The sequence below is a fragment of the Chiloscyllium plagiosum genome, unplaced genomic scaffold, assembly GCF_037043375.1.
Source record: "Chiloscyllium plagiosum isolate Xiang-an unplaced genomic scaffold, Cpla_swu_hap1 HiC_scaffold_25, whole genome shotgun sequence".
Taxonomy (NCBI): Eukaryota; Metazoa; Chordata; class Chondrichthyes; order Orectolobiformes; family Hemiscylliidae; genus Chiloscyllium; species Chiloscyllium plagiosum.
The window spans coordinates 44376787-44400904 of NW_028270163.1; the positions used below are offsets into that span (position 1 = coordinate 44376787).

At 45.9% G+C, this 24118-nt stretch overlaps 1 protein-coding gene and 1 long non-coding RNA gene across 10 annotated transcripts in view; one reads left to right on the plus strand and one right to left on the minus strand.

Annotated features, from left to right (window-relative positions):
* Positions 1-495: 495 nt before the first annotated feature.
* Positions 496-14287, minus strand: kcnj2a (potassium inwardly rectifying channel subfamily J member 2a). 7 transcript variants are annotated; one of them, XM_043714890.2, is made up of 2 exons: positions 14085-14287; positions 496-5491 (listed from the first exon to the last, which is right to left on the minus strand). In XM_043714890.2, the coding sequence occupies exon 2, from the start codon at positions 5268-5270 to the stop codon at positions 3990-3992; it is 1281 nt and encodes a 426-aa protein (XP_043570825.2). In that variant the 5' UTR covers positions 5271-5491; positions 14085-14287; the 3' UTR covers positions 496-3989. The 7 variants fall into 7 exon arrangements, with proteins under 7 accessions (XP_043570825.2, XP_087856797.1, XP_043570828.2 ...); XM_088000671.1 differs by lacking the exon at positions 14085-14287 and adding an exon at positions 10541-11054; XM_043714893.2 differs by lacking the exon at positions 14085-14287 and adding an exon at positions 10517-11054.
* An 866-nt stretch (positions 14288-15153) lies between these two features.
* Positions 15154-24118, plus strand: part of LOC148145331 (uncharacterized) — a 205874-nt gene continuing 196909 nt past the window's right edge. For all 3 annotated transcript variants that reach the window (XR_015761425.1, XR_015761427.1, XR_015761426.1), the window contains exon 1: positions 15154-15360. This is a non-coding gene — a long non-coding RNA (uncharacterized LOC148145331). The remainder of the gene's footprint in view (positions 15361-24118) is intronic.

The window sequence follows — 24118 nt, forward strand, 5'->3', positions numbered from 1 at the left end:
TCTGTCAAGCGGCTAATTAGCTTCTTAATATGAGCAAAAAGTAAAAATGAAGCTGGTTAAATGATAGTCATCAAGGTGTGTCAACAGGTGACTGAAATCTTCACTGTTTGCCATCTCATGTTTAGGTCGTTCATCCTCCATTTCAGTCATAATTAAAAAGAGCATAAGCAGACCATAAAGCTCCTTCTACAGGGTACAATGACAATATTCAGAGAAGGTGGCTAAGGGCTAATGTTAAAACTTACTTTTCTTCTGGGCATATCTTCTGATAACATTGCTAAGGTAATTCGGAGAAATCCAAATTTATTGCTGTTGCTGTATTTTCAGTAATGCCTCTATTGTGTGCTAATTTCCATAATAATGTTTACAGGGAAAACACACAGGACAAATAAAAAGATTAGCGTTGTCTACAGGAGATGTGTGGGAATTCTATTCAGTGAATAGGTATGATCTTATATTAAAACATTGAGGATGCATTGTAAAGTCAGCAGTCTGTAATATTTCACAAAAATTTATTTCAACCATAAAATAAGACATACATTTTTTAAAAAAAATCTGTACAATTGGTGGATCTGTGCAGTACAGTAGGAAGACGTTGATACAAAAGGCTGCAAAAATGGTACAAGTATAATAAAATCAAGAACATCATCAAAATGTAGATTTTCCAAGCTGCAAGTGTCCGTAAGGAAAGCTGAAAGGAGTTCATAAGACAACAAATCTTACTGGCAGAGAGGTGACCACCGTGCAGCACTAAATAAGTTAAATGGTCAAGAGCAGCTGTACGTTACAGACATTACAGTACTTCACAATATTGTTATCCCAAAATGCCTTGTAGGAAGGCCAAAAAAATATATCTTTAGTGGAAATATTTCGTACAAAGAGTGCATGAGAGTTAAACTAGTTTGTCATGTCTTGACAAGATTGCAACATTCCAAATTCTAACCAGTTTTTTTTTAAATGTCATTAAGGTATTCTATGAATTTTAACTTTATGTCATGCTTAAATAATAAATAATGAAAGTTCATAGTTGTAACAAACCCTATTTACCTTGAACAATGTTAAAATCAAGTGACCTGCGCTAACCTGCAGCATCTAGGGTCTACTGGTTGTTACAAGATACTGAATTGCCAGTTTTTATCCTCATGTGGCATCTTATTTTGACTCTATTTACATTTGGCTTTAAATATGAAAATATTCATTAAACATTTATAAACTGTACATTTTATTAAAAACTATATATTGCAAGAGTTTTCTGTAGTAAAAATGCTGTTTTCTTTTTCCTGATAAATATATGCATCAGGCAATTGAGCCCTGAAGTGTTCAAAAAAGTTTTTTTTTGGTTTTTTTAAATTTTTTAAATGTGCTAATTTCTCTTCAGTGAAATGGCAGCATTTTGCAGGTCAATCCAAAGTGTTGTAAGCCAGCTCCTTGGTTTCCTGCTCTTTTTCCATTGCTTTATTTGCTGGTTTAAATACTCTTTGGTTGGAATTCCATTCTAAGGAACCGAGGGATGCACTTTTATTAGCAGCATGTGCAGTATTTTTGCAATTTTTATACTGACGGATGGCATCCATCTTCAAGTTGCCTTGTGCATATTTTCTCTCTACAGTTAACTAATCAGTCATTTGTGTGTATCGGTGAACCTACCCTCCCACACCCCTACCCACCCAAACCCATTTCTATTTCCAAGCTGTCATGTATTGTTCACTGTTTTTGGTTTCTGTAGGACCCACAACCACTTGTAGGTCAGTGAAAGCTGCCAAATGCCTAAACAGGCAATTCAAAGTCCTCCACGGGAAAAATGGCTAATAAAGCTATAATTAGAGTTGGCAAGAAGACCACTTGCAATTAGTTGGCAGATGTGCTGACCCCACTTTACTGTCTGCTTTCAGAAGGTCAGTGACATTTAACTACCACATCAAAACAAGCCGAGTTCTGCTAATGTCTCTCACCGCGTAAAAAATACTGGTAAATTTTTAAACAAGAAATGTTCTGTCTTTCTTCCAGTGCGCCTAATATTCAACTTAATTTTTTTTTTAAGAACAGTGGATGTCATTTGCTTGGTGACATGCCAACAATCTATACCAAAATATTCAGTGACCCTTTTCCCACTATTCTAAGCTGGTCCGAACCTGGTTAATTCTGCTGCAACTTCAATGAGAACCAAAAACTGTTTTGAGTGATGGACCATCTCTTAAAGATTATGTGATCATTTGGGAGGTCAGTCTAAATATGTTGTCACAGCAGTAACAGTCTTCTTCCTCAGACAAACCAGCTTTGGAATGTAGAGTTGTGGACTTGAACTAACTGCTGTGACATTCAGCTGAACAGCTGTGGAAAGGAAAATATCAAGAAACAGGATGCTCTCTTCTAGTGCAGACAATGAAAAATCAAAAGCGTTTAAAATTCTTTGTAACATTCCATTTAAAAAAACTTAATGTTTGAACATTGTGATTTGACCTCTCCATTATTCCCTCCTCTGTGCAGCTTCATTCAGGTGAGCAGGTTAGATAAGCCACAGATGCTCAAACCTTCTGAAGGCTAGTACCATAGGTCTTGCTCACTGGAAAGATTATTTCTAATTCACTCTGTTGTGAGCTATTTTGCTGCAGAGAAATCATACCCCACTATATCCCAGATAGGCAGCAATACAGCTCAGGTTTGTTTCTAGTCTAAGTGGTTATGGTGCTTAGTTGTGGTTATGGTGCTTAGTGGATTAACTGGACTTCCAGCCAAAGTGTTATAAGTTCAATTCTCAGGGTAGCATGTATATTGCCACCAAGAATGATGTCTCATTTGCTATCAGAGTGTTTCAAGAGAATAGACCCAACTTGCGGAGAGGATGGGCGAGGGCAAAGTAGAGGAATGTCTTTCCTTCATCTTGCCACACCCAAGTCACAATATCTGCTGAGCGATTACAGAATGAAATCAATAGCCGGGAAAATTTGCTGGCCAAAATGTTCCACTTTTTGGGTGAATGTGGAACAGCAAGATGCTGATAAACATGCAAGGATTTAGGTTTGGGTTTCATTGCTTGCTTAAAAGGAGAGGAATGCGCTGCACTTCACCTTTGGAAGATCTATATTCACAGATAAAGCTTGTTGGAAAAGGACTAGTATCTTAACATCTGCAATAGTTAGATAGCCAGACATGCTTGCCCTTTGTCATTAGTTAAACTTAACTTTATGATATATGTACTTCTGAAAAAGGGAGACCATAAAATTTGCTAATAATGGATGAAAATATCCATGCAATTAATTCTTTTCTGAACAGTGGAACTATGAATTTCATCGGGTCAGTGCAGCGAATTGTCAAGGTTTTCATATGCGGGACACTACCATCAAGAATTAAGTCAACCAATTCTTTGGAAACTAAAGTCAGTCAATTTTAAAGGATCTAGGAGAAAGAAAATCAAACCAATTTTTAATTCACGGTTTTAGAAAAGCAAAGGAATCATAAATACTGATTTTGATTTGATCACAATAAATCAATAGAAGAAAACTTCAAAAATAAATATTATATAAGCCGCAACTTCACTTATCAACTTATCTATTAAATTGTTCTTCAGTGGTCACTGTTCTTTCAGGAGTTCAGTTAAACCATTTCAGAGCAGATGAAATCCTCGCTCAGAACAATAAGTTTCCTTTCAGAGCCATTTTGTTCGGTGTACTTAATGTTTTGGGTTAACTTACATCCACCCAGTCTTTCCTGCAAGTTCAAGTTTTGCCATATATGTATGTATATATATGCTACTGCATTTGCCATTATGTGCCTCCTTATCAGGTCAAAAATTATTATTAGTGCTTTGTTTGAAAGAATTGATCTTCTCCAGTCTGTCACTAAAGAAGAACAACCTGTGTAGGATGGCCTTTCAGCAAAGTCTGACTTCAACAGGACCCTTTTCTTGGTGTGCTGTTCTAGGCACAGTTAAGCACAATATGCTTTGAGGATACATTATCTTTTTTTAAAAAAAAGATGCATTTTAGGTGTCAAATTTCAGATTCCCGTCTGAGTGGGCGAGGTTCTAATGGGACAGTGGCCTGATTATGGTCCGTGTTAGTTAGTGTCTCCGTGCTCGGATTCTCTGGGGACCCAGCCTCACTGTCCTCATCGTCTTTGTTCATGAGGGCCACCTCATTTTCATAGCAGAAAGTGTTGGGTGTGGAGAGTATGTATTTCTTTTCTGCCAAATCCCTGGCACTGCAGAGAGGCGTATTAGGCACCTCGTAGGTTTTGTGAAAGCGGGAATAATCAACTTTGTAGTAGTTTTTCTCCTCAAAGAGCACTGGTTCAAATCGGTGACCCCAGAGAATTTCACTGGCAAGATATGAGCTACGACACTGTGTGGTCATTGCTGTAGCTTCCACCATTCCTTCAAGAATCACGACAATTTCAAAATCTGCATTGTCCATGTCCTGTTTGCTCAAGTCATAGAAAGGACTGTCTTCATCAATTTCATGTACTATTGTAATTGGTGACACTAGAAATATTCTATCTATTCCACTATCAAAGCCTACATTAACATCTACTTGATCCAAGGGTATGTATTCACCCTCTGGTGTTATTCTAGATTTAAGCAGCTGGGCCCTTACATGGGCTTCCACTAAGTGGCTCTTCCGTAAATTTCCAACTCGCCACATTAAACAGAGCTTTCCATCTCTCATAGCAATCACAGCACTATCGCTGAAAATGAGTGTTTCATTTCTCTTTTTTGGTTTGGCCATCTTGGCCATGACAGCACCAATGATGAAAGCATCAATGATGCAGCCCACAATGGACTGAAAGACTACTATGAATACAGCTATGGGGCATTCTTCAGTCACACAACGGAAGCCATATCCAATAGTGGTCTGAGTCTCAATGGAGAATAGAAATGCAGCTGTAAAGCTTTTGACTTCAGAAACACATAGTTTATCTGAGTCTTTGCCATCCAAGTCACCATGCATCAGTGCAATAAGCCAAAACATGCAACCAAACAACAGCCAGGACAAGATGAAGGACAGGCAGAAGATGACCAGCATCCACCGCCAACGAATGTCCACGCATGTTGTGAAGATGTCTGACAAGTAGCGTTGCCCCTTCTCACTCATATTTACAAACTGAACATTGCAATGGCCATCTTTCTTCACAAATCTGCTTCGGCACTGCTGCCTGGTGTGTACCTTGCTTTTGCCATTGCCGTAGCCGTTGGCAACTGCCATTGTAGCTAGTTTCATCCCGTCTTCCTCGGAGGACACAATGCTGTAGCGGTTGGCACGCACGCTGCCCATTGCCAAAGCCTGGGACTGCTGCGTTTCTACTTTGGGATACAGTCTTGAAAATTTCTGGAACAATCTTTGAAGAAACAGTTTTGAACGTTAAGGAAGAGCACACCACGTCTGTGAAAGTAGACCTCCGCAAGGATCCTTGGCTCCACCAAGTTGTCTCCTCTGTAAAGGATCGCTTGGTTATCCAATAGTGTGTTGTAATTCAGCACTCAATAGGGTATGATCTAAAAATGAAATAAAATTAAAGTTACTATCAAACAGAATTAGAGCTGAGAATCATTTCAAAAGTTTAAATAATTCAAGTAATTTTAAGAAAACACTTTTGGATGTTACTGTTAGCTGAAATAAAGATCAGAGACAAATCTTGATAATTAAAACACTGAATTAATTTGAGAAGTTCTAACACTGTTTTGTTGGTGATTAAGGATGAAAATTACACTGAGCTCTGTTACAACAATGCAAAGGCAGATAAATCATTTGCAGCACTTGTTAAATTAGGGCAGTGGTTTTAATTGGATCACATTGATCCATTACCTTGAACATAACAATCCAGTATCTGCATAATGATGGATACTCACAATCATCTAAACTTGTGGGCTTTAAAAATAATAGAATCACTTTATAACAAATATGCCATCCTAACCCGGTAGCTAAGTCAAAATGGCAACTTCACTGCTTCTCAAAGTGCCTGATCCTGCCACTTCTCATTTCATCCTGCATGAGATTAAAGTGATCTTAAGTATAGCTAATCACCTCAGTCTAATTATACACAGCTAGTGATGTAGGTGGTGTATTAATATGCCTTCCCACTTCTTTCAGTTCGCTATGACAAAGGATGAGGTCAATGCAAATCTCATTTTACTCTGATGTGTGATTTGCATCATGAATGTGCTGCAAAACCAACAGCTCTTCAATTTTTCTTTTATTTATCAATATATTTCATAATCAGAGAGTATTATAGCAAAAGCAATGCTATGATGCACAGATTTTTAAGTAAACCATTTGACGTTCATGTATATGATTTTACTGTGATGCCAAATAACTCCTTGCCACAATAAAAGTACACCAAATGAAACATAGTAATCCATATAAGTTTAGATGTCAGCGCATTAGAGCCACAGTATTTTCAAATGTTGCGGTTGAAACTGATGATCACTTTTGAATCCCAATTCAGATCCTCACCTCACATTGCTTTCATTAATATTTTAAATTCCTTCTCTCCCTTTCCCCTGGGGTAAACACTATTGGAAATTAAGTGATACATGTCACAAGGGAGATTATTGTACCCAGGAGTCATGTGTATTACGTATAACAAACTTATTCTGCTGCGAAAATGTGGCAGTGTAACAGCAAATGCAACCAGAGACATTAGGATCCATGTCGGATTGAGGGCTAGAAATATATGAGAAAACAAAACCCAGTGCCAGTGGTACAAGGAACATACTTGCATGTCCCAATTATATTTTAAACCACTAATGTGAACCTCAAGTTGTCAAGATCAATGATAAGGTATTATATGACAATGTTAGTAACAACTCAGTAAGTAGTAGCTTCATCTCAGAAGATCTAAATCAAGCCCTGAGCCACATTGAAACATACCTCAATTTGCCTTCTTGAATGAATGGAAAGATCCCACAAGCAAATATGGCAAATTCTCTCAGTACCATCATCAACACTTATCCCTCAACACAACATTAGGACAGATTATTTGGCCATTTATGTCATTTCTGTTCATGGAACACTGCTGTCTACAAATTGCCTGCTAACATTCTTATATTAAAATAGGGACACCACTCAAAAGATTACTTGCTGGTTGCAAAGTGTTCCAGGGCAGCCTGAGGTCATGAAAATCCGATATAAGTGCAATCTGGTGTTACATTACCCAAATATTAATTACTCCTTGCTTCCTGACATCAGTGTGAAATTTCCTTTCAGGTTTTAAATTATGTTGCCTTAATTTTACAAATATGATCTTACAAATATGATTTAACTTGAAAGAAATATTACTACTTAACATTTCTGATTGCATTCAGGCTCTTGTGAATTCTATCAATACCTCTCATTCCCCCTTTGAAGCTGAAGATCCTACATTTCTATTACAAACTTTATTTTTCCATAACTCTGGCACTAGGGAACATCCACCTGTACTTCTCTGTACTGTATCCAACAATGATGTTTTCCCTTGTGTTTTAATAACTCTGCATTCAGAACTCACAACAAGATCTGAAGAGGGCTCAGTACAGCTTCAGCTTAATGGCTCACATCTATTCTTTTCTACATTGATCAGAAACTCTGTTTCTGGTATCTTCTGTTGTTAAACAGTCATAGACTCACAATTGCTCCTAGATCTCCTTTAACCTCAACCCAACTGGTTTGACACGAGAGAATTTAATGTGTCCCTGCACAAATCCCTGGCCCCTATCATTTAATTATTTGCATCTTCCAGTGTATGTTTATCTACACCAAGTTTCATTTGCAAGCTTACTGTGTAAACTCATATCAGTCCTTTTTTTTCATGTTGGTATCACTAGCTTCAGATACCCCTTTCTCCGTTCAGAGTATCTGAATATGTAGATTGAGACAGCTCGGCCGTAGCTGTGCTAGCTGGCTGAAAATGTGATCAAGATGTCCCATTCTCCCCTCTCTACACAACCTTCAACTCCCCTTCCCGCCCCCCCGCCCCCCCTTAACACACACACATACCCTCCCCATGGCTTTGGAAATTCTTTTACAAATACATATCCAGTTTCCTTTTGAAGTTACTGTCCAGTTCGTAAATGGCTTCTGAATAAAATACTTGTATGGCTCTGTCTGGATTCTTTCTTTTTCTCTGTTCGATGAAGCCCCTGACACACACACACATAGACACAGAGGGAGAGAGACATATACATAGACACACAGAGACAGACACAGAGACATACGCGCACACAGACACAGAGGGAGAGAGACATACACATAGAGACACAGAGACATACGCGCACACAGACACAGAGGGAGAGAGACATACACATAGACACACAGAGACAGACACAGAGACATACGCGCACACAGACACAGAGGGAGAGAGACATACACATAGACACACAGAGACAGACACAGAGACATACGCGCACACAGACACAGAGGGAGAGAGACATACACACAGACAAACACAGGGACATACACGCGCACACACAGACACAGAGAGAGAGACATACATACAGACACACAGAGACACACAGGGACATACGCACACGCGCACACACAGACAGACACACAGAGACAGACACAGAGACATACGCGCGCACACACAGGCACAGAGAGAGAGAGACATACACACAGACACATACGCGCGCACACAGACACAGAGGGAGAGAGACATACACAGACACACAGAGACACACACAGGGACATACATACGCACACACAGACACAGAGAGACACACACACAGGGACATACGCGCACACACAGACACAGAGGGAGAGACACACACACAGATACACAGAGACACACACAGGGACATACGCGCATACACACAGACACAGAGAGAGACATACACAGAGACACACACAGGGACATACGCACGCACACAGACACAGAGAGAGAGAGACATACACACAGACACACACAGGGACATACGCACGCACACACAGACACAGAGAGAGAGACATACACACAGACACACACACAGGGACATACGCGCGCACACACAGACACGGGGAGAGAGAGACACACACAGATACACAGAGACACACACAGGGACATACGCGCGCACACACAGACAGAGAGAGAGAGATACACACAGATACACAGAGACACACACAGGGACATACGCGCGCACACAGACAGAGAGAGAGAGATACACACAGACACACAGAGACACACACAGGGACATACGCGCACACACACAGACACGGGGAGAGAGACACACATAGAGACACACACAGGGACATACGCGCGCACACACAGACACGGGGAGAGAGAGACACACAGATACACAGAGACACACACAGGGACATACGCGCGCACACACAGACAGAGAGAGAGAGATACACACAGATACACAGAGACACACACAGGGACATACGCGCGCACACAGACAGAGAGATACACACAGACACACAGAGACACACACAGGGACATACGCGCACACACACAGACACGGGGAGAGAGAGACACACAGATACACAGAGACACACACAGGGACATACGCGCACACACACAGACACGGGGAGAGAGAGACACACAGAGACACACACAGGGACATACGCGCGCACACACAGACACGGGGAGAGAGAGACACACAGATACACAGAGACACACACAGGGACATACGCGCACACACACAGACACGGGGAGAGAGAGACACACAGAGACACACACAGGGACATACGCGCACACACACAGACACGGGGAGAGAGAGATACACAGAGACACACACAGGGACATACGCGCACACACACAGACACGGGGAGAGAGAGACACACAGATACACAGAGACACACACAGGGACATACGCGCGCACAGAGAGACATACACACAGAGACACACACACCGCTGCCGAACTTTACCTGAACGATCAAACACACGGAGATTACAATTCCGTCTAGTCGGTGATAAACTTTGCTGCCGAATTTGCAATGCTCGCTGGGGAAAGCAGTTACCTCCCCCGCAGTGAGTCGGACCCCCCCACCCTGTCGGGATGGGGAAGGGTACACACAGAGTACACCCCACAGAGCACTTCAGCTCGCCAGCCACAGCAGCACCCAGTCCCGGCGATGGCTCAGAGCAGCCAGAACATGCGCACAAAGTACCTTCAACTCATCATGCAAAGTGCTCTGGACCGGATCCGGGTTTAGTTTTCACTCTGGAAGAAACTACACACTGCATTCCCCCCCCAAACACCCCTCCTCCGAGCGAAAGTGAGGGGTGCTGGAGATGAGAGTCCAGAGTGTAGTTGCTGGAAAAGCACAGCAGGTCAGGCAGCATCCGAGGAGCAGGAGAATCGACGTTTCGGGTAAAAGCCCTTCATCAGGATTTTCCAGTACCACACTATTGACACCTCCCTCTGAGGCAGCTTCCAAGCACCAATTTATTCTCTGGCCAACAACACTGGGTGTCAGCAATAAACTCGCCCGCCCGCCCAAAACCGTCCCCTTGGGGGGGGGGGGGGGGGGGGGCAGGCTCAGACCCAGCTTCAGAGTTGTGTATCGGCTTCTCACCGTCGACCCTGAACTGCTAACGGTGACTGGGTATGTTTTCTACTAACCTGTTCGGAGATGTCATTGCTCACCTCTGCAGCAGGTGGGACTTGAACTCAGGTCTCCTGCCTCAGAGGCAAGGTCACTACCATTGCTCCACAAAAGCCCCTTACCATGGTGAGTGCCTTTGGACTTAATGGAGGAGGGTTGAAAACTGACCCATGGGATACAAGGCAGGGTTTGATCAGTCTGGGTACCCTGGGTTTCTGGGGACACCCTCAACGGTTCCTGCCTCTTTCTGCCCAGACACACTTCCTGGTGTCTCTCTCTCTCTCTCTCTGGATAGAAGCCACTCAATGCTCCTGGTTGTCGTTTAGCGCTCTTGCACACCACTTTCTGGTTCAGCTGCACATTGCTGGCGTCCTCTCTGTGAGGTAAAAACAATGACTGCAGATGCTGGAAACCAGATTCTGGATTAGTGGTGCTGGAAGAGCACAGCAATTCAGGCAGCATCCGACGACCAGCAAAATCGACGTTTCGGGCAAAAGCCCTTCATCAGGAACAAAGCGTCCTCTCTGTGCCCGACTTCAGCCTGACTTCAAATATCCCTCCAACCACCTCCCCCCCCCCCCCCCGACTCCGTCACCGCCAGCCTCTAACACCAAGCATAATCTGCCCTCTTCCCTGTCGTCTATCGTGTCCTGAAGAAGGGTTACATCCTAAACGTCGACTTTTCCACCCCCTTGCTGTGTTCCCCCAGCCCCCTGATGCTGCCTGCCTTGCTGTGTTCCCCAAGCCCCCTGATGCTGCCTGCCTTGCTGTGTTCCCCCAGCCCCCTGATGCTGCCTGCCTTGCTGTGTTCCCCCAGCCCCCTGATGCTGCCTGCCTTGCTGTGTTCCCCCAGCCTCCTGGTGCTGCCTGCCTTGCTGTGTTCCCCCAGCCCCCTGATGCTGCCTGCCTTGCTGTGTTCTCCCAGACCCCTGATGCTGCCTGCCTTGCTGTGTTCCCCCAGCCTCCTGATGCTGCCTGCCTTGTTGTGTGCCCCCAGCCTCCTGATGCTGCCTGCCTTGTTGTGTGCCCCCAGCCCCCTGATGCTGCCTGCCTTGCTGTGTTCTCCCAGCCCCCTGATGCTGCCTGCCTTGCTGTGTTCTCCCAGCCCCCTGATGCTGCCTGCCTTGCTGTGTTCCCCCAGCCTCCTGATGCTGCCTGCCTTGCTGTGTGCCCCCAGCCCCCTGATGCTGCCTGCCTTGCTGTGTTCTCGCAGCCTCCAGCCTGGTCGACTCTGCCCTCTCTCGCCAGCTTTCTCCCACACTCCTGACTTCTCTCGCATCCTCAGTCTTCCCTCGGTCCGAGTCCCATTGCCGTTTACCAACATTATTCTCACAAGCCAAACAGGGACAGCAACCTCACTGGAAGCGTTACAGTGGAACGAAACCGCTCAAATCTTATCCCCTTTCCTTCTGAAGTACGTGTGATCACCACGACCGGCTAAACCAAGGACGAAAAGCATTTGAGGTGGTTCAGTGTTAACATTAAATTAATAGCTCAGTCTCTCTAGTTCTGTCAGGAATGGGAATATTCATCTTATTTTTCTAATACCCCATTCTCAAATAACCAAAGTAACCCTGTGTTTTTGTTTTAAACATTGCCCTTTGTCATGGTTGTGTCTAATATTAACAGTTATCACAGCTCAGCGTTAAAATCCTGCCGAACAAAAGCTGCGTCTGAGCACGACTCTCCGCGTTTGGAAGTTTGTTGGTCTCCTGTTTTCGCTTCCAGAGGATAGCAAGGCTTCTCCCCACTCCAACTGACTGCCCTCTCTCTCCCTCTCAGTCTCTCTCTCTCCCCCAGTCCCGGTTCGGACAGCGACACCAGTGCCAAACTTTCAACTGCCTGCGATCGACAATCTGTACACTCTCCCCTTGCAGCTCCCCGGGGTGGCTGTCTCATCAAACCCTCTCCCCACCTCATCTTCCTTTTGGTATGTTTACTGCCGGAGGAAACAGCAAAGCCCTGGTGGGGGGGGGGGGGGGGGGGTTCCGGACACTGAAACTGCCACTTGTCTCACCCATAACAAGTAAAGCAGAGGATTCCCGGCAGCAGAATCTGTGCAGCCTGAGCCCGGGGAGGGAAGCAGGATGGGGCTGGTGACTGAGATGGGTAGAGGGTAAAACGGGGGCCAGACACTGGAAAAAGCAGATGGCAGGAGCGTGCCTGTGTATGGAAGCAGGCAGCCTGAGGTGTGGTAGGGAGAGGTGTGGTACAGATCAGCAAATTCTGGAATGTAGGATGCTACCGGCTTCAACTGCTTTGTGGTTCAGGCCACTGCTGCTGGTTTGCTAAGTGAGTTTTTGGTGTGTGTGTCGTGTGACTCACACTGAACCCGCCCAGTTTCGACTCCTCGGCCGGATTCAATCGGTGCAGCTCAGTCAATGTAACACTCGCCCCCCAGCCCACCCCAGCGAACACGTGTTATTTGGCAAAGAAAACTGTTGTCTGGGATGAGACAGGGAATTCTCAACGTGTTTACAAACTAGACGCGGCGAGGCAGCGTAAATATACATTTAAAAAATAACCCATAAAATAAATAAAACAAAAGGTCAGAGCAACGCGGAATGCCTTTCGAGGACATGGGAGAGTGTCGTGAACGCGGATCGTTGAGTAACCCCTCTTTCCCCTTTTGTCCAGCCCAACTCTACAGAATTACAACTGGGAAGGATTGATGAGACCGGTTGTGCGAAAATATTTCTGCCGCGGAACTGACTTTCCCTCCCTCTGTCCCTTTCAAAATATCATTTTGCTATCAACGCCCTTAAATTCCGAACTTCCTACTTCTATTGCCAACTTTTATTTTTTTTTCCCTCTGTCTGTTGGCGGGCAGGACAACTCAATGAAGGAGAGAGCTCCCAGAGCAGCCCGAACTCGCACTTGTCCCGTCTTTTACACTATCACCGAATGGGGGGGGGGGGGGGGGGAGGGAGAGTGACTATCAGCCAAAGGAAACCCAGCGCTTTAACCCAACCGCGGTTCGACACAACGTTCTGAAGCACTGTTCGACTGACAGGGCTCCTTTCTCTAAAGTAAAAATGACACAAACTGACCTGAGCCAAACCGGGGGAGTGGGGGGAGGAAAAGCCAAGCCAGAATCGTGTGGGCTGTTTTGAATCCAATTTCCAGCCACAACAAAAAAAACGGGGGTGGAATCTCATTTCAACATTGACAAACTCTCCAGTTTGGCCCTAAACACTCAAAGCAATAGTCGCAACATGTCTGATGCAACAAGTCGCCGCATATCAGGTCGTCACCCCAATTATCTGATATACGGGGGGGGGGGGGGGTAGGGAGGAAGGACATTTTCCACTCTTTTACCCCCTACCCCTCCCCCACCAACCCGCCCACACACCGTACCTCCTTCCTCGTCAACAGAAATAGGGCGATTCTTAACGAAAGGTCTACCATTCAGCCCGTTTACACCGCCCCTCTCAAATTACAGCGTTCAAACCTGGGCAAATCAATACACTTCTTTTAGAAAAGAAAATCGCTCTGTCTTGCGTGGTTTGGCTGCAGCAAGACACTTTAAGCCTCTGATTGACTTGAGTGGGAGAAAGAGAAAGATTTGATTTTAATCCTGGTTACCTGCTCAGTGTTTGCAGCGAGAGTGTCATTTGAAATCCAACAGCGGCTGTAACCTGCTCTATAGCTCGGAGGTTGCAGTAACTTGGGTTATTCTTGTTTCTTTCTCTCTCTGAGGTGAGGTGAAGGGGGTGCTGGGTGGGTGGTGATGGTAGTGGTGGTGGAAGGTGTGGAGCGGGGTTCATATGCCGTAGATATAATCCTGTCCTTGTTGCGGTCTGTTTCTGACACCACTTCAACTTCATCCAGATATAAAGCGCGCCGGTTTGGCAAGAAAACCCGCCCCGGGCACACCTTTCCGCCAATCCTCATACGATCTGTATGAGTGACAGCCCTCCTGACCAATAAGCGACACGACCTCCATCTACTCCCCTCCTCCTGTCTCCCCCCCCATCCCCCAAACCATCCCATCGCAGTCTCTTGTCGTGTTCATTCCAACTCTCAAAAACTGACAATCCGCTTCCCAACAGGGCCCGGGGTCGGTGCAACAAAGCCTTGACCTGAGGATCTACAAACTTGTGTTAAAACAGCAGGGCAAGATTGAACAGCGTTGAGGGGAACCATGAAGGCGCGGGGCGAGGTGGAATGATGTTTCCGTTTGCTTGCCCTAGTTTTCTGTTAGCTAATGTCCCTAATAAACGGAACCGTTTATGCTTTTCTGTATGTTTGCTTCTTTCAAGGGGAATCCCTTGCGGTTTTATCAGAGAGTGAAGAAAAATTGTGGCGTGTTAAGTTATCCCTGCTGGGTAGATTCAAAGACTACACAGTCTTCCAGTCTCAAGTTTATACTCTCCATAATTATTAGCAATCTCCCCAACTTTGCCTTTCCTATTTCTTCTATGATCAGGATCGGAGGGGGTCACTAAAGTCAATGATTAAATATTTGGTGTGGTTTCTGTTTTAATTTTTGCACTGTGTGTATACATCTTGCCAGTATCCATCCCGAGGAATATTGTGTGACGCGATATCAGCGCCAGAAATCCTAAACATGAAAGAGATTGTAAAGATCTGGGAACTTGCTACAGCAGACTGCTGATAATGTGCCCGCTGGCAAGAACCCCTTCCTTTTTGCTCTCTCTCTCTCTCTGTCTAAATCTCTCAGACTGCTGTTTGAAGATATTCCCAAGGTGACTCTCTCGGAGGTTAAACGTTCCACTGAGTTGAACCAGGTCAAAACTTCAAGTTTATTTTGTTTCTAAAACTGAGTTTATTAAGTAGCCAGGGTATTCGATGGCATCAATGATAATGCTGTAATCGGCGGCGTGTTTGTTTACTGAACGTAAGTAAATAAGTTTAAAACCATAGAATAGCGATGAAGCAATGAATTGGCCACAAGCATTAGAGCCTGTGTTTTCACATTATACAAAGTTGGCGTGTACACATTGTTTAATATCATTAACGAACTCCAGATTCGATTGTCAATCAGTTACATCCAAAAGTTGGACTTGTTTTGATTTTTTTTTAGAAACCCTTTTGTTTTCATGCGAAGTTATCCTTTTCACATTCATGTTAGTGCACTTGACCCCTGGCTAATGGGGGTTAAGGGAGACCCTTATTTCGAATCACGACAGAAATTCCTGCCGACTTAACGGCATGTCCATTTGTAAGTCACAACAGTGCCGCAATTTCAAAATGATGTTGGACTGGGGTGGACAAAGTTAAAAATCACACAACACCAGCTCATAGTCCAACAGGTTTATTTGGAAGCACTAGCTTTCGGAGCGCGGCTTCTTCATCATGTGGTTGTGTTTCCAAAGCAATGTCAACAATTTCAAAAGCAATATATTTACAATGGAACAGGGCATGTCCCAGTCACAGAAAAAAAATAAAAGAATTGCGGATCCTGGAGACCTGAAACAAATACGAGGAGAATTTGCTGGAGAAACTCAGCAGTTTCTGGAGGGGGAGAGAAAACTGATTCTGACAATATCTCCAAGCAATTCTCCGAGTTCATCTAGTCAATCACATTGGCGCTGATATCTTTAAGGGCATGTAATCCCCTCAGCACAGCGAGCGAACAGAGGGTGTTAATTGGCACATCGTTTCCATCCATTAAAAGATAGTAATTCTGAAGGCTTTTGATAGAGTCCGGGGGAGGGGAGGGTGTGCATCTACTTACAGAAAGGTCGGTAACGGAGTGTTGGGTCGAGGGGAGGTCAGAATAAGGTAATCTATTCTACATTATATTGAGGCAAAAGAGTGGAGGCGAGAGTAAAAGTTGCCTGGCGAGTTCTCAGCTGGAATGCACTGTCTGAATGAATAGTGGAAAACATTTTTTTTTAACGTTGCAAACAAACGCAGTCGGGCATGCAACTGACAAACAGCAGCAGGGTAGGATTTGTGGGCAAAGAGCAGAGCTGGGGCTCATTTCTTTCCGAGAACCAGCAGCAAGTCTTTGGGGCCGATTGGCCGACCCGTGCGGTTCCGTGGTCTTCGAGATGAGTCTGCGGAAGAAATCGGGGGGGGGGGGGGGGACAAAATCCGGCCCTCTGTTGCCTGGCCGGGGCTGAGACCGAGCGGGGGGCAATTTGATGGATTAGCGCAGCGGGGCTGGAGGTGGGTGGGGGTGTTGTTAGCGGGCACAGGGGTGCTCAGTGCTGGGATATCCGCTCACCCCAGAGCTCCCGAGTCCGCAAAATCCTCGCAGCGAGTGGCACCAAATCCGCACCGCAGGAGCTCAAGCGAGACTCAACGTTTGCCCGGCTGAATGCACCTGTTTCTGACATTGCTCTATTCACTTGCAGGAGCTTTCTGACCGCTGCAGACGCTAAACTGGGTTGGGGGGGGGGGGGGGGGTGGAAGGTCACTTTGTGTTTTCAAACAAACCCTTCTGCATTGAATCCCCAAACATTCCCTGACCGGAAAGTCAGAGGAACTAACGGATGCAGCACCGTGAGCATGAGACACGAGTTTGAATTAAACCGAGTCTCCCCCGAAAGGTTTTAAAGTCATCTCGCAGCAGATCCTGAATTAATGGTTAATCCACACAGGCGCTTGGCAATTTGGGACAACATTGTCTGATAATAAACCAGATTAAAACGTAGTTAAAATCATTCCAAGTTGTAATTTTGAACATCGCCAGTATTTTCTATTTAGAGACCGGGAAACTGTCGGGTCCAGTATATAGTCGGAAAGGTATTACTTTTCCCCAGCAATTTCTGTATTTCTTTTTTTGTGACATTGCTTTGAACTCACTTCTCAAGTGCGTTTACTTGCAGCAGGCTTTAATTTTCTGCATTTGCAAAATCTTGATGTTTTATTCTGGTCTTTTGCGTAATTGCTGCCTAATATTTTGTATTACGCGGGTTCAGACTTTGATGTGGCACCAATTACGCCTTTGATGTCTGCTTTGCTACTGGCGGGTTAAGGGAACTGCTTGCAAACCCTCTGTTCTCCCACAAGATGGTGCAAGTGGGAGGTGGAAATCTTTTTCTCTCTCCATCCCTGACTGATGGACCGCTGACAGCTCCTCTCAATACAGGGCGATTAGGTACTTTTCAGTTTCCGAGAAATATACCTTTTGTTCCCATATGTATGTTTCCAAAGCCATCTTTATGTATGAATTATATAAAAACACAAGAGCTTCTTGGGTCAGTTTGCATACTATAAATAATCTTGCTATTTTTAACGTGATTTGATTTTACCCTTTCACTGCTTCTAGAGGGATTTGGGTATGGTCAGAAGTAGAATCATAGAATCTCTACAGGGTGGGAAACGGGTCCATCAAGTGCACACCGCCCCTCTGAAAAGCATCCCACCCAGACCGACCTGCCTACCATATCCCTGTGACCCTGCATTTCCCATGGCTAACCCCCCAGCCTGCACATCCTGGATATTATGAGGCAATTTAGCATGGCCAATCCACATAACCTGTACATTGTTGGATGGTGGAAGGAGACCAGAGCACTCAGAGGAAACCCACGCAGACGTAGAGAGAATGTGCAAACTTCACACAATTGCCCAAGTGTGGAAACAAACCCAGGTCCCTGGCGCTGTCAGGCAGCTAGACAACAACCATCCTTAGCTTGATTTGTTATCATTCATTGCACATGTGAATTCCAGACCAGGACTTGGATTCTGATGTGAAGGCTCAGACAGCTCCAGAGTGACCCTTACTCCATGCTCCCACAGAAGTGGCATCTCACTACCAATTCCCAAAAGTCTCCTAAAGATTGACATTGTTTTGAGCTCCTGAATCGCATCTGAGAAATTGTGGCTCTGCAGTTTGGCCTAAACTCTCACTGTTAGGCTCTGGAATTCCTTCCCTCTTTATCTATCTTTCAGGTCCTGACGGAAACAAAAATGTCTCCACTCTGCGGTTCTGGGATTTCTGGGTTCCTGCTGCTTCTTCTGAGTTTCTCTTAGACTCTTAACCCACAAAGAAGTGGGAAACTAAGCAGTGTGGTTTGATTTTAATTTATTTCTGATTGACAAGTAGAGCAGTACTGGTCTGTGAGGTTTACATAATTGACCAAACACATTTATGGCCAACCCACCCACCAACTTTGTCAGGGGGTTTCATTATAGCAGCCTATGCAGATGTTCATCAGGCATAGCAGTAACATTGATTTGATTCTATTACCAAATGCACTCAAGTGTTGTGAAAAGTGTCTAATATTGCACTCAAGGTGCCATCTTAGGTAGAAGTACCGAGATACAGACTCTTAAGAATGATGTAGAAAGAAAGAGCAAAGTTAAACATTGCAAGTATTATAGTATAGCATAAAACATACAAAATGAGGTTAAGATTAGATTCCCTACAGTGTGGAAACAGGCCCTTTGGCCCAACCAGTCCACACTGACTCCTCTGAAGAGTAACCCTCCCAGACCCATTTCCCTCTGACTAATGCACCTAACACCATGGGCAATTTAGCATGGTCAACTCACCTAACCTGCACATCTTTGGACTGTGGGAGGAAACCCACACAGACACAGGAAGAATGTGCAAACTCCACACAGACAGTCACCTAAGGCTGGGATTGAACCTGGGACCCTGGTACTGTGAGGCAGTAGTGTCAATCACTGAGCCACCATGCCACCCATAGGTTAAATGATACACATTGCAGACTGTCTTAGTTTTAAGTAGAAAATAAAGAAATAAAGCGGCACGGTGGCTCAGTGGTTAGCACTTCAGCCTCACAGCACCAGGATCCCAAGTTCGATTCCAGCCTCGGGTGACTGTCTGTGTGGAGTTTGCACATTCTCCCTGGGTTTCCTCCGGGTGCTCCGGTTTCCTCCCGCAGTCCAAAAATGTGCAGGTCAGGTGAATTGGCCATGCTAAATTGCCCATAGTGATAGGTGCATTAGTCAGAGGGAAATGGGTCTGGGTAGGTTACTCTTTGGAGGGTCAGTGTGGACTGTTTAGGCCGAAGGGCCTGTTTCCACACTGTAGGGAATCTAATCAAATTACAGTCTTTCTTAAGACATGATGGGACTGCACTTTGAGGAATCACCTCAAGGCTGAAAGTCCACACTCAGGCCACGCCAGGCCGAGAGACCGCCACACGGGGTCTGCGCTGAGTCTGAGGCTGGGAGAATAAAGGAGAGAGAAGAAAGGAAAAAACACAAAAGGGAAGAAAAAGAGGTCACAAGAAAAGGAGGTGGATGGAGCGGTTCTTGAGGACCATGATATCCTGTATGACCAAGTCAAGATGACGTGTGTCACAAAGGTGGGGAATTTAAGAGATGATGGTGGTTCCCAATTACCTGGGACCTTGGTGGTGCTGAAGTGTAGATAAAGAGATGAGGGAGAAAGGTCCAAATGTCACAGGACAGTTAGGTATCTACAGATGAATGGTTGAGTCCTCCACTATCAACATTCCATTGGTTATATTGAACAGAACCTGAACTGAACTGATACTGTGGCTACAAGAGCAGGTCAGAGGCTTGGAAATCTGCAGCAAGTCACTCTCCTCCTGTACTCCAAATATGCCCCCATCATCTACGTATCAGGAGTGTGATGGAATACTGGAGGAGTGCAGCTCCAATAATATCCAGGAACCTCAACACTATCCAGGCCTGTGCAGGCCTGTTTGACACCCCATCTACCACTTTCAACATCTACTTCTTCCACCACTGATGCACAATGGCAGCAGTGCATACCAACTACAAGATGCACTAGAACAACTCACCAAAGTCAGTTTGACTCACTTTCCTAAAGATACAACCCTCTAAAGGCCAAGGGCAGGAAATGCCATGGGAGCATAACCATCCATTTTGCTCTCCAAGCTACACCTCATCCTAACTTGGAAATATACTGCTGTTCCTTCACCATAGCCAGGTTAAAGTCATGGAATGCCCTTTGTTAAACAGCACAGTGGTTTCTCTTCATCTCAAGCATACAATAATTTAAGATCAGTGATTTAGGGTCACCACTGCCTTCTCAAAGGCCATCAGGGATGGGTAATTAATGCTGGCCTGACCAATGATGTCCACATCCCATGAATGTATAAGGAGATAAATAACAGCACAAGGCTATGTGATTGATTAAAAGTGATGTGTTTATATCTCTCTATTGATGCCGCTAGATCTGTTGAGTAATAAAGGTGGTAAAAACAATGACTGCAGATGCTGGAAACCAGATTCTGGATTAGTGGTGCTGGAAGAGCACAGCAGTTCAGGCAGCATCCAAGGAGCTTCGAAATCGACGTTTCGGGCAAAAGCCCTTCATCAGGAATAAAGGCAGTGAGCCTGGAGCGTGGAGAGATAAGCTAGAGGAGGGTGGGGGTGGGGAGAAAGTAGCATAGAGTACAATGGGTGAGTCGGGAAGGGGATGAAGGTGATAGGTCAGGGATGAGAGGGTGGAGTGGATAGGTGGAAAGGGAGATAGGCAGGTAGGACAAGTCCGGACAAGTGCTGAGCTGGAAGTTTAGAACTAGGGTGAGGTGGGGAAAGGGGAAATGAGGAAACTGTTGAAGTCCACATTGATGCCCTGGGGTTGAAGTGTTCTGAGGCGGAAGATGAGGCGTTCTTCCTCCAGGCGTCTGGTGGTGAGGGACCGGCGGTGAAGGAGGCCCAGGACCTCCATGTCCTTGGCAGAGTGGGAGGGGGAGTTGAAATGTTGGGCCACGGGGCGGTGTGGTTGATTGGTGCGGGTGTCCCGGAGATGTTCCCTAAAGCGCTCTGCAAGGAGGCAACCATTCTCCCCAATGTAGAGGAGACCGCATCGAAAGCAACGGATACAATAGATGATATTAGTGGATGTGCAAGTAAAACTTTGATGGACGTGGAAGGCTCCTTTAGGGCCTTGGATAGAGGTGAGGGAGGAGGTGTGGGCGCAGGTTTTACAGTTCCTGCGGTGGCAGGGGAAAGTGCCAGGATGGGAGGGTGGGTTGTAGGGGGGACGTGGTCCTGATCAGGTAGTCACGGAGAGAACAGTCTTTGCGGAAGGCGGAAAGGGGTGGGGAGGGAAATATATCCCTGGTGGTGGGGTCTGTTTGGAGGTGGCGGAAATGTCGGCGGATGATTTGGTTTATGCGAAGGTTGGTAGGGTGGAAGGTGAGCACCAGGGGCGTTCTGTCGTTGTTCCGGTTGGAGGGGTGGGGTCTGAGGGCGAAGGTGCGGGATGTAGACGAGATGCGTTGGAGGGCATCTTTAACCACGTGGGAAGGGAAATTGCGGTCTCTAAAAAAGGAGGCCATCTGGTGTGTTCTGTGGTGGAACTGGTCCTCCGGGGAGCAGATCCAGCGGAGGCGGAGGAATTGGGAATACGGGATGGCATTTTTGCAAGAGGTAGGGTGGGAAGAGGTGTAATCCAGGTAGCTGTGGGAATCGGTGGGTTTGTAAAAAATGTCAGTGTCAAGTCGGTCATCATTAATGGAGATGGAGAGGTCCAGGAAGGGGAGGGAGGTGTCAGAGATGGTCTAGGTAAATTTAAGGTCAGGGTGGAATGTGTTGTTGAAGTTGATGAATTGCTCAACCTCCTCGCGGGAGCATGAGGTGGCGACAATGCAGTCATCAATGTAGCGGAGGAAGAGGTGGGAAGTGGTGCCGGTGTATTTATGGAAGATCAACTGCTCTACGTAGCCAACAAAGAGATAGGCATAGCTGGGGCCCATACATGTGCCCATGGCTACCCCTTTGGTCTGGAGGAAGTGGGAGGATTCAAAGGAGAAATTGTTAAGGGTGAGGACGGTGGAAGGGTACTGTTGGGGATGTCTGGAGAGGAAAAAACGGAGGGCTTGGAGGCCCTGGTCATGGCGGATGGAGGTGTAGAGGGATTGGATATCCATGGTGAAGATGAGGCGTTGGGGGCTGGGGAAACGGAAGTCTTGGAGAAGGTGGAGGGCCTGGGTGGTGTCTCGAACGTATGTGGGGAGTTCCTGGACTAGGGGGGAGAGGACAGTGTCGAGGTAGGTAGAGATGAGTTCAGTGGGGCAGGAGCATGCTGAGACAATGGGTCAGCCAGGGTGGTCAGGCTTGTGGATCTTGGGAAGGAGGTAGAACCGGGCAGTGCAGGGTTCCCGGACTATGAGGTTGGAAGCTGAGGGTGGGAGATCTCCTGAGGTGATGAGGTTCTGTATGGTCTGGGAGATGATGGTTTGGTGATAGGGAGTGGGGTCATGGTCGAGGGGGCAGTAGGAAAAGGTGTCCTCAAGTTGACGTTTGGCTTCAGCAGTGTAGAGGTCAGTGCGCCAGACTACCACTGCGCCCCCTTTATCCGCTGGCTTGATGGTTGGGATTGGAGGGCTGCATGTTGTGAGGGTGAGAGGTTGGAGTGGGGGAGGGAGGTAGACAGGTTGAGGTGGTTAATGTCCGGCGGCAGTTGGAAATGAAGAGGTTGAGGGCAGGCAATAGGCCAGCGCGGGGTGTCCAGGTGGATGCAGTGTGTTGGAGGTGGGTGAAGGGGTCCTCAGAAGGTGGGCGATGACAGTGTTTTCTGTTTTTCGGTCAGATTTGCAACACTGCCATATTGTGCCCTTCCTGTATGATTGTTGGAGAAAAGTTACAAATATTAAGCAGACTTTCTGTCTGAACATCATGGGTTTAAGCCATACTGTAAAGACATGAGTACATCATTTATTTACAAAATTATTTATTTATCAAGTTCACGAGAATTCTTTGGGAAGCTAAAAGCCAGGATAGATATAAGGGAAGCAGCAGAGGTATCATATTTGGATTTTCAGAAAGCACTTGATAAGGTACCACACATTAGCCTACTTGATAAGCTAGGAGCCTTCATTTTTGGAGGTAGTACATTAGTATGGAGAGAGGATTGACAAACTAATAGGAGACAGAAGATGAGATAAGGGAGTATTTTCAGGATGGCAACTTGTAACTAGTGGAGTCGAATTTAATTGAATGGAATCCCTTCATTGTCACATGTATTCAATGGGTACAGTGAAATGTTTATAAGTCGACACTTACAGTGTCATCTAAGGTACAAAGACACTTAGGGACAATCTTTAAAGAATAGAGGAATGAAGAAAGAAAAGTTACATTATGGCGATGCACAGTAGAACCATAAGTCAAAAAAACTAGAAGCAGAGTTCGAACGACAAACATCAGAGTCTCTTTCCTCGCGCACTCTGCACCAAACCAGTACACAGCATCTCCATATGGTATGACCGCTGGCTGCCAGCTCTACACTGGGTCAATGCCGCCACATTCCACACTGGGCCACTGCCACCACACTCCTCACTGGGCCACTGCCACCACACTCCGCACTGGGTCACTGTCACCGCACTCAACACTGGGCCACCATACTCCACACTGGGTCACTGTCACCACACTCAACACTGGGCCACTGCCACCATACTCAACACTGGGCCACTGTCACCACACTCAATGCTGGGCCACTGTCACCACACTCAATGCTAGGCCACTGTCACCACACTCAATGCTAGGCCACTGTCACCACACTCAACACTGGGCCACTGTCACCAGACTCAATGCTGGGCCACTGTCACCAAACTCAATGCTGGGCCACTGCCAACACACTCAACAGTAGGCCACTATCACCACACTCTGCACTGGGCCACTATCACCACACTCCGCACTGGGCCACTGCCACCATACTCAACACTGGGCCACTGTCA